The 12,591-nt window shown below is 45.5% G+C and overlaps 3 protein-coding genes across 3 annotated transcripts; 1 reads left to right on the top strand and 2 right to left on the bottom strand.

The window, feature by feature from the left end:
- The first annotated feature begins 249 nt into the window (after window positions 1-249).
- Window positions 250-4,091, top strand: LOC120652231 (protein LTV1 homolog). Its single transcript, XM_039929997.1, has 5 exons — window positions 250-706; window positions 780-1,136; window positions 2,109-2,705; window positions 3,385-3,512; window positions 3,784-4,091. The coding sequence occupies exons 1-5, from the start codon at window positions 323-325 to the stop codon at window positions 3,785-3,787; spliced, it is 1,470 nt and encodes a 489-aa protein (XP_039785931.1). The 5' UTR covers window positions 250-322; the 3' UTR covers window positions 3,788-4,091.
- LOC120652235 lies at window positions 3,410-6,900 on the bottom strand. The gene has a single exon (XM_039930001.1). The coding sequence runs from the start codon at window positions 6,705-6,707 to the stop codon at window positions 6,078-6,080; it is 630 nt and encodes a 209-aa protein (XP_039785935.1). The 5' UTR covers window positions 6,708-6,900; the 3' UTR covers window positions 3,410-6,077.
- Window positions 6,901-7,370: 470 nt separating this feature from the next.
- Window positions 7,371-12,418, bottom strand: LOC120652234 (protein COP1 SUPPRESSOR 2-like). Its single transcript, XM_039930000.1, has 7 exons — window positions 12,319-12,418; window positions 11,604-11,783; window positions 11,285-11,497; window positions 11,061-11,175; window positions 10,895-10,968; window positions 10,104-10,261; window positions 7,371-8,305 (listed from the first exon to the last, which is right to left on the bottom strand). The coding sequence occupies exons 2-7, from the start codon at window positions 11,678-11,680 to the stop codon at window positions 8,130-8,132; spliced, it is 813 nt and encodes a 270-aa protein (XP_039785934.1). The 5' UTR covers window positions 11,681-11,783; window positions 12,319-12,418; the 3' UTR covers window positions 7,371-8,129.
- Between the last annotated feature and the right edge of the window lie 173 nt (window positions 12,419-12,591).

Below are 12,591 nucleotides of genomic sequence, written 5' to 3'. Positions count from 1 at the left end.
ATTTCAAACCATCAAGGTAAAGATGCTTTGTCTCTGTTATTTTTGGGATAACATTTTATGCTTTGCTGGCATTTTGCTTAAAAAGAAAGTTTAGTCAGAGGCGTGCTTACAAAACGAAATTGCTGGTAATAACTGTAGGACAGATTGCAGGTGAATCCTAGCCGTCCGTGTCAATCTAGACAGTCCAGATTCACTAAAATATTCTCTCGTTTATAAACCCGCAGCAAAATCTCTTGTCCCCCTCCATAGTCCACAGTCCACACCGCTCTCCAAATCCCAAAACCCTAACCCACCCTCCGCCGCCGCCACCGCCGCCGACGCCATGGGAGGAGGAGGAGGCGGCGGGCGCAAGCCCCGCAACTTCGCTACGTTCCGCCTCTTCCCGCGCGCCGGCGCCGCCGACCCCAACGACCGCGTCTTCGTCCGCGTCGACAACAACGACTACACCGTCCCCGGCTTCACCGACGAGGAGCCCTTCGACCACTCCCTGTCCGATCCCACCGCCGATGCCAACCACCTCCACTCCTCCGCCTCCGGCTCTCTCCTGGAGCACGTCCGCCGCGAGATCCTCGAGCTCGGCCTCCCCGACGACGGCTACAACTACCTCTCCCACCTTCGCGAGCTCCACCCCTCCGCCGCCGCGGCAGCCTCATCCTTTGTCCCCAGCTCCACCTCACGGCCTGAGCCCCTCCCACTCGATGTCAAGGTCGCTCTCTTCCCTCTGAAGCCTCCACGCCCTTTCTGCTAGGGAAGTGCCTAATCTTTGTTTCCTTGTGCAGGCGTACGATGCAAGCAGGGTGCGGGTTGGTCCCAGCGAGGGTGAATTGGACGAGGGGAGGACGATGTGCAAGGTGGCAGCCAAGACGGCGCCGGTGAGGCGGATTGAGAAGGCCGTCGACCCTGATGTTGCGAGATTGCTCGATGAGAGCGATGTGTCACATGCTGGGTCAGAGGATGAGGGGCTGGAGGAGGATTTTGTGATCATGGCTAATCGTGCTGAGGGAGAGGAGTTGGAGGAGGAAGAAGATGAGGAAGATGGGAATGGTGTGTTCAGTGATGTGGAAGAGGAGTTCGATTTTGAAGAGGATGTTCCAAAGCCAAGAGTGAGACGATTGCTGGATGAACAATTCGATCTGGTGAAATTACTTAACTTGATCATCTTTTAACATTTGGTCTGTTATACATGGAAAAGCATATTTGAGAGGCTGTGGGAGAGCATGCACATAATAATTAAGTTATCAGATTCCTATCTTTATACAGAACAAAATTAAAGTCCACACACCACACAGCTTTATTATGTTAATGCAGAGTTAGGAATTCTTTATTGTTTCAAGTGCACCCCTGCTTTTATGGTAGAAATGTTGTGCATTTCATAATGAATTACCATGCCAAATTGTTAATTAGATATATCCACATCTACCCCCTTTCTAGTATTGTATTGGGAGCATGGTTGGAAATAGCTCGCTATAGCCCGCTAATAGATTTTTAGGAGATCTACCGCTACGCTACACAACATTTGTCCGCTATATCCGCTAAAGGAGGTTTTATGAGATTTAGCCATGCTAAATGTCCGCTAAATAGATTTTTATGAGACTTAGCAGCGCTAAATGTCAATTGGGTACTATTGGGTAGTTAAGAGACGTGTTAGACACAAATTTTAGGTGTTAGACCAACGATACTTATAATTTATTAATTTGTATGAGATTATTTATTATTTTATCATTCAGCTAAATGATTTAGCTTTCGCTATAGCCCGCTATAGTTTCGCTATAGGTATTCTATAGCTTTTAGAGAAGGTTACCGCTAAACTTCATAGCCTGCTATTTCCAACCTTGATTGGGAGATATCTGGGTACTGTTCATGGGCTTGCCGTCTTATTCGAGCATTCGGTAAATGCGAGTCTTTAGATAGAAGATTAGGCAGGGTAGAGTTAAGCACCTATCAGTGGTAGAACAGGACCGAGCAAGTCAAAATATAAGTTAACATACATGATGCTGCATGAGCCATTGCTGTTTATTGACATTTATTGTATAATCCATTGTGCAAGGCTTGACTTCTATGTTTCAAATGTTTTGCTAAAAAATTACTTCTCGTGAATAAACTTTCAGCTTGCTTTGGAAGAATACGGAGACAGTGATGATGACGACAAAGGTGTTAAAGATGGGGAATATGAACTGCCAAGTGAGGTTATAGATGAACTCAAATTGTTCCACAATCAGAATGTATGTGTTGATGAAGAATACAGAACTCCAGCAGATTTTGTTCGTAGAAAACTGGACTCAAGCACAGCAGATGAGGTGGATGAATCTGCACATGTGATTAAAAAATGTGCTGAGTATGCCGAAAAATATTTAAATGAAACCGCAGAAGAAGAGGAAGTTGTACTTGTTTCAGAAAGCAGTGATGAATCAGAAGTTTGGGACTGTGAGACCATTGTTTCCACGTTCTCTAACCTTGATAACCATCCTGGAAAGATTGAAACTCCAGGAATCCCTAAAAAGTGGCTCCCTAGAGTTTTCCCTGGAGAAACTGCTACAACAAATGATATCATCAAGCTTCATGGGAAAGAGAAACTGCCAGTAGATTATCTACCACAGAGGAAAAGAGGTGGTGAAAAGGAGAAGAAAGTAAAGCCTGCAGAAGTTGCTGATAAATTTAAAAAAGGAGCCGAGAAGGAAACAAAGGAGGAGAAGAAGGCAAGAAAGGTAAAAACTAAAAAGAAGTAGTTTTGTTTTAGTTTTTTATGAAGTGTTATGACTATATATATTATGTTGATTAACTCATGAAAAATGAAAAGAAGCATGTTAAAATTGTTCAGTTTCTTCTTCGCCAGGCTTTAGTTGTCCAATCATATATGCCTGCTTTAGTTTTATTTTGTAGTCTGCTTCACAGATGAGCATCATGAAGTATTAGTTCATGATTTGTATGTATTGACCTCTGATAAATATGTTTTAGTAGTGTCAACTAAGCAGAAATAATTACATATCAGTTATTATTCCCTTATGTCACAAGGAAGTTTGTTTTGGACATTTTGACATGGTCTTGACTACTTTCCTCTATTACATATTTTCGAGCATGAAAATTATTAATATCATGCATCTACTTGAGCCAATTCTACTCTGCACATGTCTAATATATCAGTAGTCTGGGAAATGTAGATTGTTGATGTTTAAGAAGTTTAACTGCACACGTACCAAAATGACAATTTGGCTATTCGTATTACATTTTGATCTACAAGATGGCTTTGTCAAGTGATTTGTAAAACCTACATGACAGTAGAGATCAATTATCTTTTTTCAAAAAAAAAGAAAAAGAAAAAAGCTGCTGAGATTTATTTTGTTTGTAATTCTTACATTCTTGGCCTCTGGCCTTCTCTACCTATAGGCAGCAGTGAAAGAAGAGAAAAGAGAAGTGCGGAAAGCAAAGAAAGAGCTCAAAGGCTTGTATAAATATGAAACACAGAAGGCACAGAAAGTTGCTGCTGTCACAGGACCATCTTCCATACGGCTAATGTAAGTTGTGATTTTTATTTTTCATTTTGCATCATGTAAACTAAATACCAATTTTGATGGTCATGTTATATCTTGATAATGAATTCACAATCATCCTGTGTCCAGATTGATGTGCATTTAGATATTTTTGATGCAACTAAGTTTTGGGGTATCTCTAGAGCTTTAATTAGCTAGGTGAAATTGTGGAATCACCTGGGACTGATTCAGACCGATATGCAAAATTAACTTGATATACCTATTTATATTTATGGATTCTTTAAATGGCTAACAGGTGATGGTCGATCTGTGGTCTGAAATCCTAAAGATTGCCAGGAGAAAAATAGCAAGCTACAAAGGTTCATTACACCAGGTCATCTTGTGCCACGATTGTGGTTTTTGCTGACGAGATACCCAGTGCATGCCTTTGATTATAAGTATGTTGCATTATAGAGCTTTGCATCTTCTGGAACACGGTGCTTGTTAATTGTTATGCAAAAGAGAAGCATTGTAACACTACTATGAACTTAATTGAATGAGAAGAATAGTTTTGTGAACTTATGGAGGTTTTGCAAGAAATTTATAAAAGAGGCATTGTAGTAATAATATGAAGTTAATTGAATGAGAATAGAATGCCTTTGGCGGAAACAAGAAAGGTTTGGTGCTAATGCACGTTAGGCACCTACTGTGCAACTGTCGCATGCTACTTGTATCGGGTAGCACCCCAAATGTGCATGAAAAGTTCATTTAATAATCGATGGGTAGCAGCACCCAAATTAGCATTTCACATCTAAGTTCATGCAAAGTTTGAGGTTGAACAAATATTTGTGCAAAAAGAAAAAAAATAGTATAGTTGATGGTTGCAGATTCATTTATGAACGTTGTATAACTAACTATCTAATTTTGTACAGTTTTTTATTTAACCTAAATTTTGCGTAATTCGTCCATATCTTTCATCTCTTGCTTTGCTTGTCGTCCGGGCGGCAGGCGGGCGAGGATGTCGGCGACCACGTCGTCCGGCAGCAGGGAGAGCCCGTGCGCCGCCCTGATGGGAATAGAGAATTCAACAGGCGGCGGCGCCCGGGACTTGCTTTGCTTGCGATCGACTTCGATATATTGATTGATCGAATTCATCAGGAGGGCACACGTTCTTGTTCCTTCTACTATATATGGCTTATTATTACGTACGTTTTCGTCTATAAGTAAACGATCTCGAGCTTCTCGTGGTGAGAAATTAGGAAGATGATGCGAGTCCTTGCAGTTCCCGGCCGGGAGGTGATTCCATTTGTTTTTTTTTTCGCAGTTCAAGTTTCTTTCTCTACCCTGCTGTCACAGGACCATCTTCCAAAAGGCTAATGTAGTCATCATTTTGATTCTCATTTGCATCATGTGTAGTGAATAGATATCAAGGGGGTACGGCTGGTACCCTAGAATTGACCTAGATATCATTTCGATGCAAAACAGAGGCATAAGTCAAGAAATTTATACACAATTGTTGGAAACAGTTCAGATCCTCAAAAGAAGTCCCCAATGAAAATCCCATCCTGCATAATCGCCTAAATAACCCTAACCTCGCCGGATCCGAGGACCAAAGCTTGACAAGTAGAGCTTGAAGTGGGCGTCAAATTTCAATCGACGACTTGGTTTTGCTGTTGTGTTTAATCAGCTGTTTCTATGACTTGCATTATGACTTTAGTGCTTTGGCGAATGATCATCGATTTCGTTTCCGAGAGAAGATGCAACTCAGCCGCAATAGAAGAAGAAAGGCAGGCATCGGTAAAGAAACAACTAAGCAGGAGCTCACAGAGAATGAAATATTTAAGTACTACATAGCAAACTCTATGTATCTAGAAAAACTAAGATAATGTATAATTTATAACGGAGGGAGTACTTAGCTAGAGAGTTATATCAGACCACTGCAGTGGGATGTTAGTAGGAGTATAACGACCTTTTCGGCGATTCCAAGAAGTGCGGCATACTGAAGCTCTACCGAGGCGATACCCGCGCAAAGCCTCCCGTCCAAAGCTCATCTCAGGCTGCACGACGCTCTCCCTGTGCATGAGCAGGGCAGCGTAGCGCGGGCCGATGGCCGCCTTGCGCCACGCCTCGCCCCGGACGCCGTACGCGTCGATCCCATGTCCGGATTGGATGAACACCTCCTCGCCCTCCACGACCTCCACGGCGGCGGCCGCGGCGAACCTCGGCGACAGGTCGACGCCGTCGTCCGGCCGGACCATCCCGATCCTCTCCCTGAGCCGCCAGCTCCGGGAGTCGGAATATTCGTCCAGCACCCACACCTCCAGGGCCTTGGGCGGCTGCTGGGTGAGGGCCAGGACGCAGAGCTCGCCGCCGGGCGCCACGCGCAGCCGCGCCGTCGCCGGGTCCAGCCCCCCCGGCCGCTCCTGCGCCGCCATGAACCGGAACTTCTCCCGCGCCGTGCCGAACACGAGCAGCGCCGCCGCCTTCCCGGAGCCCGGCTGCACAAGCCAGTGCAGGTTGCCGTGCGCGCTGACCGAACGATCCCCCTCGCCCCTCATGGAAATCGTCTTGGACTTGGGGAGGGGAACCTCGCGCCAACCAGTGCCGCCGTCACCGACCCCTAGGACCCGGAAGGTGATCGGGGACACCAGGCCGCGGCCGCCGGAGCCGGCCGCGGCCGCCGGAGCCGGGCACGGCCACGTCGGAGGAGTGGAGCAGGTGGAAGCGCCCGGTCGCCGGATGGGCGTAGCCGCCGATGAGCCGGCCTTGAGCGGCGGGGCCCGAGACGACGGCGCAGGCCTTGGTGAGCGGGTTCCAGAGCACGTAGTAGGTGACGGCGTCGGGCTCCGGGTTCAGCGGGAAGACTCGCGTACAGAGGACCCCGTCCCAGGAGCGGAAGTCCTCGGCGGAGATGGTCATGCCGTCGAGGGAGAAGGCCCGGAGGGATGAATCTGTGCTGTGGACGTCGGGGTGCCAGCGGCCGCGGAAGCGGTCGACCCGGACGTCGTCGACGGGCTCGTGCGGGTCCTCGTCATCCTCGATCCATCTGGTGGCGTACTTCATGACCGCGGTGACGGCGGCCGGGCGCTCCGCGAGGACGCGCTCGACGCTCGGGTGGGAGGCGATGGCGTTCCAGGCCCTGCACACGGCGCGGGACCGGGCGATGCAGCGGGGCGGCAGGCGGGCGAGGATCTCGGCGATCTCGTGGTCCGTCAGGGAGTGCCCGTGCGCGGCGGCCATGATGACGGGAGCCGGCGGCAGGGGCAGCTATGCGTCGTTAGGGCTTGTCCGGTTTGGAGGGGATCTGAAAGGTCTTGCTCCAATCCCAATCCTCTTGTCAAGGGATTAACCGTACAAGCCCTTAATTTTTTTTCATTTTTTAATAAAAACGTATTAGGTGCAAACCAATTTCTTCATACAAAATACAAAATATGAAAACTTCAATCTGAATCATTTGATCAGCATCCAAAGAGCATGAGGGATTAGATAATTTTACAATCTAGACCCGTCCTTGAATTGTATAATCACTTCTGTAAATTCTCCCTCCCACCCTGCACCCCTCCCCTTGGATGTGAATCCAATGATCCAGATTGAAGTTTCCATAATTTGCACGAAGAGATTGATTTGCACCTAATATATTTCTTTTTTTAATTACAAACGTTGTGACGAATTGTACTCCTCTTTTTTTGAGATTTGAATTGTACTCCTTGATAACACCACAAAATCACGATGTAAAATTAGGAAGGTGCGAGTCCGTGCAGTTGCCGAGAGATTGAACTCGACGAGTGTTTCCCAAAGCATAATCTCCCGTGAGCGCTTACGAGCTGCACAAGTAAATTATAATTTCAAACACAAAAGTCAATGACGGGTGCATAGGAATTTTCTGGTCAAATTCACCGGAAAAGTTCTCGTTCCAAAAAGAGCGCTGTTCAAAAACTGACTTCAGAAACCAGGTCCAGATAACACCACGGATTTGCAAACAGGCATATGGGGGTACCGTACCCTTATTTAAACTCCAAAGAGAATGTGGCTTTAGAATTACTACTACGGTTTTCAAATTGAACTAGGAAGAGCAAAGCAACCAGCCATAAAGGCAACAAAAGTAACTCACAAATTGCTCGTCCTTAAAATCTAGGGTACATACCACTGCAGCAGACTTTGAGGAACTCAGAGAAACGGTATATTCCAGGCGAAAGATGAAATCGCTGGCTTTGCCATGAACTCGAAAGAAAAAATGGCATCTTTGGCCTTTCCCATAGATAACGCAGCAGCTCATTTATATTGGCCAAAGAGAGCACACCTTTGTCTCTTCCTGTGCCGATGAACATGGAGTTTTTGGCAAGATCCTGGCCAGTTACAGCTCCTATGTCATCAACCACTGCAAGGCCCCCCTCAGACATCCGAGCCTCCGAGCTTGCACGAATTTTTGATAGCCCTCCCCTCAAATCTATTGCCCCAAATCACCTCTGTAATAAGGGTTTACTCTGCTCCGTGCCCTTAGCAGCTGCAAAAGCAGAGTCAACAACCAAGGATGCAACTCTATAGCAAAATTCTCACTAAAATGGACAGGATATATTGAGGCCTCCATGTGATCACAACAACATGTTCGAGCTTCAAAGGCAACGGGTCAATGGCAGCAGTCTAGCAGCCAGTCAGCTCTGGCTACCTTCGCATGACACGGAATTTTTCTCTCTTGCGGAAACGCTCGAGCATGAACTGATCACTAGCAGCTTCTCTCCGTCCTGCAGCGGCACCATCTGGGTTTTTACTATCTGCTACTTTGCCCCCTGCACTTTCATTAGCCCGAGAATCTTTATCTTTGTACAGCCCAGGATTCTCTGCATGATAAGGAAAAAAAAAAGTAAGCACACTTAAAAGAGACAGTTAAAAAAAAGTAAGCACACTTAAAAGACATACATTTTTTTAATGGAGTAAAGCCGCACATGATATGACATACTCAGCAAGTTGTTAATAACACAGCCAAGAAATGGTATCACTATTGTTGTGTATTGCATGAATTTGCGGCAGCACAGAATGGTATACTGGGCATTATCATTCTTTTTATATTCCAACACTCAACATACATATCCCTAATCTTATGTCAACCAGAATACTCTTGCTACTGGTTCATTAAGCATTACAGGGCACCAAATTCTCAATAAAAAAAGGTTGTCTAGTTCTCCATCTTAATGGGTTCCAATTATAACAGACAGATTGATTTTTTTTTCTGTAAATACCCACAGGTACTATCATTTTACAGAAACAGTTGCTCTATAACTTGTCACTAGTATCAAATCAACCATAGACAAAATAAGGCAGGGCATTTTCAGTGCAGTCTGAGGGCAGCAAGAGGAACAATTCTCCAGGGAAGAATCTACATAGTTTAGTGTGCTGAACATGTTTAACTGGATTCCAAAGCTAACTTCTGTGTCATGGTTTTTATGAATTGGGTGCTCAAGAGAGGAAATAAAAAAAGTTATCTGGACATGGTGAACAACTTCAGGGATGCAAAATGGAGCTTTTACTATAATGAAAGGAAACAATCTTGTATAAGAATACTAGTCTAAGATGAACTGTGGCTAAAGACATCTCTAAAGGGATTATGGGCGCGTGTTGCTTGCAGAGTTATAAGCTCTAGATAACACAAAATCACAAATCGAGCAGTTTATTTTCCTTATTAGAGAAAGCTCCCCAACAATTTCTAAACCTGCTGAGTGCTGAGCAGGATATTTGGGGCTTTGAAGAATCTGTTGCTGAAAGAATTATCCATCTTTAGAGGAGATCCTGCTTTCTGAAAAGTTCTCTATTTTTTTCTTAAATTCTGGGACTAGCATGGGATGCCTTTTCTTTTGTTTCAAGAACAACCTCTTTATCAGTGGGTTTGCAGGAATAAATGGATGCAGAAGCATGGAGTATTCTATCAGATTTTTCTAAAAGGTAAAAATCAGGACCTGCTGACATAGGGGATTTTAGTTCAGTGCGTGTTAGTATAATAAGTGTACTCTCTTTGATTTTTATGCCTTTGAAAAACCTTCAGATGGCTCCAAAAAAAAAAACAAGGCACTTGACAGAACATGTGACTTCAAAAGAACAGTTGGATTTCAAAATGATTCCTCCCAAAATAGAGATGGAAGAGACTTTTATTTGCTGACTTAGGGACAGTTTGTGTTTGCTTTGTTATGACTTGCTTATTTTTTAAGCTGTTGTAGCATGTAGTAAAGCAGCTGTGACAAATCACGTAGTTTGCTTTATAAATAAAATTAAGATACATAATGTTATACAAGCTATACAGCTATTGTTCCTCACACAATTGTTGTGCAAGCAAACGCATTAGTGTTTCTGCTTCAAACCTAGATTGAACGAAAAGAAGTTAGCTAAACCCTGAAATTTTCAACAGCAATCCTACCTAACAAGATTGTCATAATACTTAATTACTTATCAATACCAGAAGAGTCGGTCGAGTGGCTCAAAACTAGGGTACCTATGGCCCCTGCTAGCTGCTTATATCTAGTCCAGTTGCATAAATTATTGGCCTTACATTTTTTTTAGTTATTTTCATATAAAAACATGTAACATACAATAGGGCCCCTCCTGTTTTTTATAAAATATATGCTTGAAGCGGGACATGTAACAAACCTCTTCGCAATTTCTCATCATATTCTTTGCCGCGATGGAAATAATCAGCACTGTAACTTGATGGAATATTTGAATCTGATTTTGGTTTACCAGCAAGCCTTTTCTCTTGCAGCATCTTTTTAGCTGCCTCAGTTTCTTCAATGTTTCTTAATTTGTACCTGTGACGATAAAAAGAATAATAATAATATGGAACTGTGGATCAACCTTTAAAAAGAAAGTCTAATACTAGAAAGATTAAACCATAGACCAGAATTTTGAGAGAAAACTGGGAAGAAGATATCTCTAGATTACATTGTTGGCCCCATGATGCTGATAGAACAATGATGCTTAACATATTTTGGTAATAAATGTCCTAACTGAACACATTTTTGAAGCACAGTTCAAATATCAGTCAATTCATGGTGAACAAATCTGTAACCATACTGAAATCAAGTTCTTGCATCTATCAATCAAGCTATAGCCAATAACTAGATCATTAGATGATCTCCTTGCGTGCACAAACTTCTCAAGAAACTGTTGTGTCACAATGTGGATGGATTTCCAGACAAATAATCAAAGACAGTGTAAGTTGGAAATGAAGTTAAAGTGTGGACTGGCATTTTGTCAGAAAAATATGTCAAATAAAAACAAATAGTGCAATGACACAAGATGTTGGGATCCTCAGATGATCTATACCCAATGTAGACTGATAGCAATGTTCATCTATTCTGACCATAAATTAGCATTCATCTCAATCATAGCAATGTTTTATTCTAAACAAGAAGAAAAGACGGAATGATCCAAGAACGCACTCAATAGGCAGCTGAACTTCAGCAATGCCAGTGGTCCACTGTGTCGAGCTCTCCTCCGAGTTCTTCTTTTTCACCTGCAAGGAACAATATGACAGGTTCCGTCATTGCAGTCCAGAGCACTATGAGCATTCTCAGGTAGAGGACTGCAGTTGGGCCAGAAGCAAACCTTGAGGTGGTCTGGCACGGTGTAGAGCTCGTCCACATGGTCCATCTCCTCCTTTTGTCCCACATCAACCATCTTACCCCTCTTCTTCGCCAGCTCGGTCTCCACATACTTCAACCTTCAATTTCAACCAACGAACACATGGCCGTGTCAATTCCTGCACCTAGATGAAGCACCGCACTGGCAGCAAGAAGAATCAGATATGCAGGCACAGCAAAGCAAAGTACATATTGGGATCCTCGATGGTGACGGCGGTCTCCTGCGCGAAGGTGTCCTGGAGGACGAGGTCCTCCTTCTCGGCCTCGCCGACGGCCGCTCCCCCGACACCCACCCGTCCGCGGGCGGAGGACCCGTTGGTGGAGGCGGCCGCGGGGTCGGCGGGGATGCCCAGCTTCCTCTCCCGCAGCTTCTGCATGTACTTGATCTCCTCCAGGGCGACGCTGCGAGGCGGGGGAAGGGAGGGAGGGCGTCAGGGATAAGGCCTGGCAAAGCAAGGGAGAGGAGCGGGGGGGGGGGGGGGGGGGGGGGGGGCAGAGGGGAAGGTACCGGCTGGTGTCCTCGTCGTCGGAGTGGTCGTCGGCGTCCGGCTCGATGGTCCGCTTGCGGTAGTTTTTGCGCGACATGGTCGGGCGGTGTTGGGCTGGCGTGGGGTTTGGGGGTGGAGAAAAGGGGGAGCAGGGAGATCGTCGGAGCAGTGGCCGGCGGCGAGTTCTGCAGGTTGGGAGAAGGTTAACCTAACCGGTGGGAACCGGTCCGGTTTTGACCGGTTACCGGTCAAACCGATCCGGTCCGGTTCCGGTTCCGGCCGGTACCCAACCGGCCAAAATTCAAATTTTAAATTTGAATTCAAAAAATGAAAAATTTCCAAAAAATTCCTAAAAATACTTTAGTTTGTGAGAATTTAAAGTTAAATCAAAAAAGAAAAAGAAAAAAAATGGGTCGGCCCATGAAGGCCCACCGATCAAACCGGTCAAACCGGCCGGTAAACCGGTAAAACCGGCCGGTAAACCGGTAAAACCGGCCGGTAAACCGGTTGCACGGGAGCGTTTGAATTTCAAACCGGTCAAACCGACCGGTAAACCGGTCAAACCGGCCGGTAAACCGGTCGGAACCGGTTGCACGGGAAAATTTGAATTTATTTGAATTTGGATTTGAATTCAACCGGTTTCCACCGGTTACCGGCCTAACCGGTCCGGTAAACCGGTACCGGAGGGCGGCGGTAACCGGTTTCCGGTTGGGAAATAAAACCCTGGTTGGGAGAGCAGATTTGGATTGGAGGGTTCGAAACGAGCTTTTCCGGAGGTCTGCGCTCCGGCGGCCTGGTGAGCCCGGAGCCCGTGTTCGGGTTGCGCTTGCGCAGATCATGGGCCGGCGCCGGATGGAATAACCTGCCATGCGGGCCCGTTCAGTTCCTGACACATGGGCCCGTCCGTCCCTCGCGGAATTTTTGTTTGTCAAAAAAAAGGTTTATTACGCCGGCGGGGTCTATATATCGCATTCTACGATTTGGAGCGATTCCATCGCAGAAAGCTGA

This window comes from Panicum virgatum, chromosome 9K (assembly GCF_016808335.1).
Source record: "Panicum virgatum strain AP13 chromosome 9K, P.virgatum_v5, whole genome shotgun sequence".
Classification (NCBI taxonomy): domain Eukaryota; kingdom Viridiplantae; phylum Streptophyta; class Magnoliopsida; order Poales; family Poaceae; genus Panicum; species Panicum virgatum.
Note: the sequence above shows the minus strand (reverse complement) of the source record. Positions and strands in the feature narration are given on the sequence as shown.

Excerpts from the sequence above, each read along its gene's own strand:
- LOC120652231 (XM_039929997.1), top strand. The coding sequence starts at position 323 with ATGGGAGGAGGAGGAGGCGGCGGGCGCAAGCCCCGCAACTTCGCTACG. Across the intron at positions 707-779 it reads CCCTCCCACTCGATGTCAAG|GCGTACGATGCAAGCAGGGT; the intron begins GTCGCTCTCTTC and ends TTCCTTGTGCAG. Across the intron at positions 1,137-2,108 it reads TGGATGAACAATTCGATCTG|CTTGCTTTGGAAGAATACGG; the intron begins GTGAAATTACTT and ends ATAAACTTTCAG.
- LOC120652235 (XM_039930001.1), bottom strand. The coding sequence starts at position 6,707 with ATGGCCGCCGCGCACGGGCACTCCCTGACGGACCACGAGATCGCCGAG.
- LOC120652234 (XM_039930000.1), bottom strand. The coding sequence starts at position 11,680 with ATGTCGCGCAAAAACTACCGCAAGCGGACCATCGAGCCGGACGCCGAC. Across the intron at positions 10,969-11,060 it reads CCGTGCCAGACCACCTCAAG|GTGAAAAAGAAGAACTCGGA; the intron begins GTTTGCTTCTGG and ends TGTTCCTTGCAG. Across the intron at positions 10,262-10,894 it reads GAAGTTCAGCTGCCTATTGA|GTACAAATTAAGAAACATTG; the intron begins GTGCGTTCTTGG and ends TTATCGTCACAG.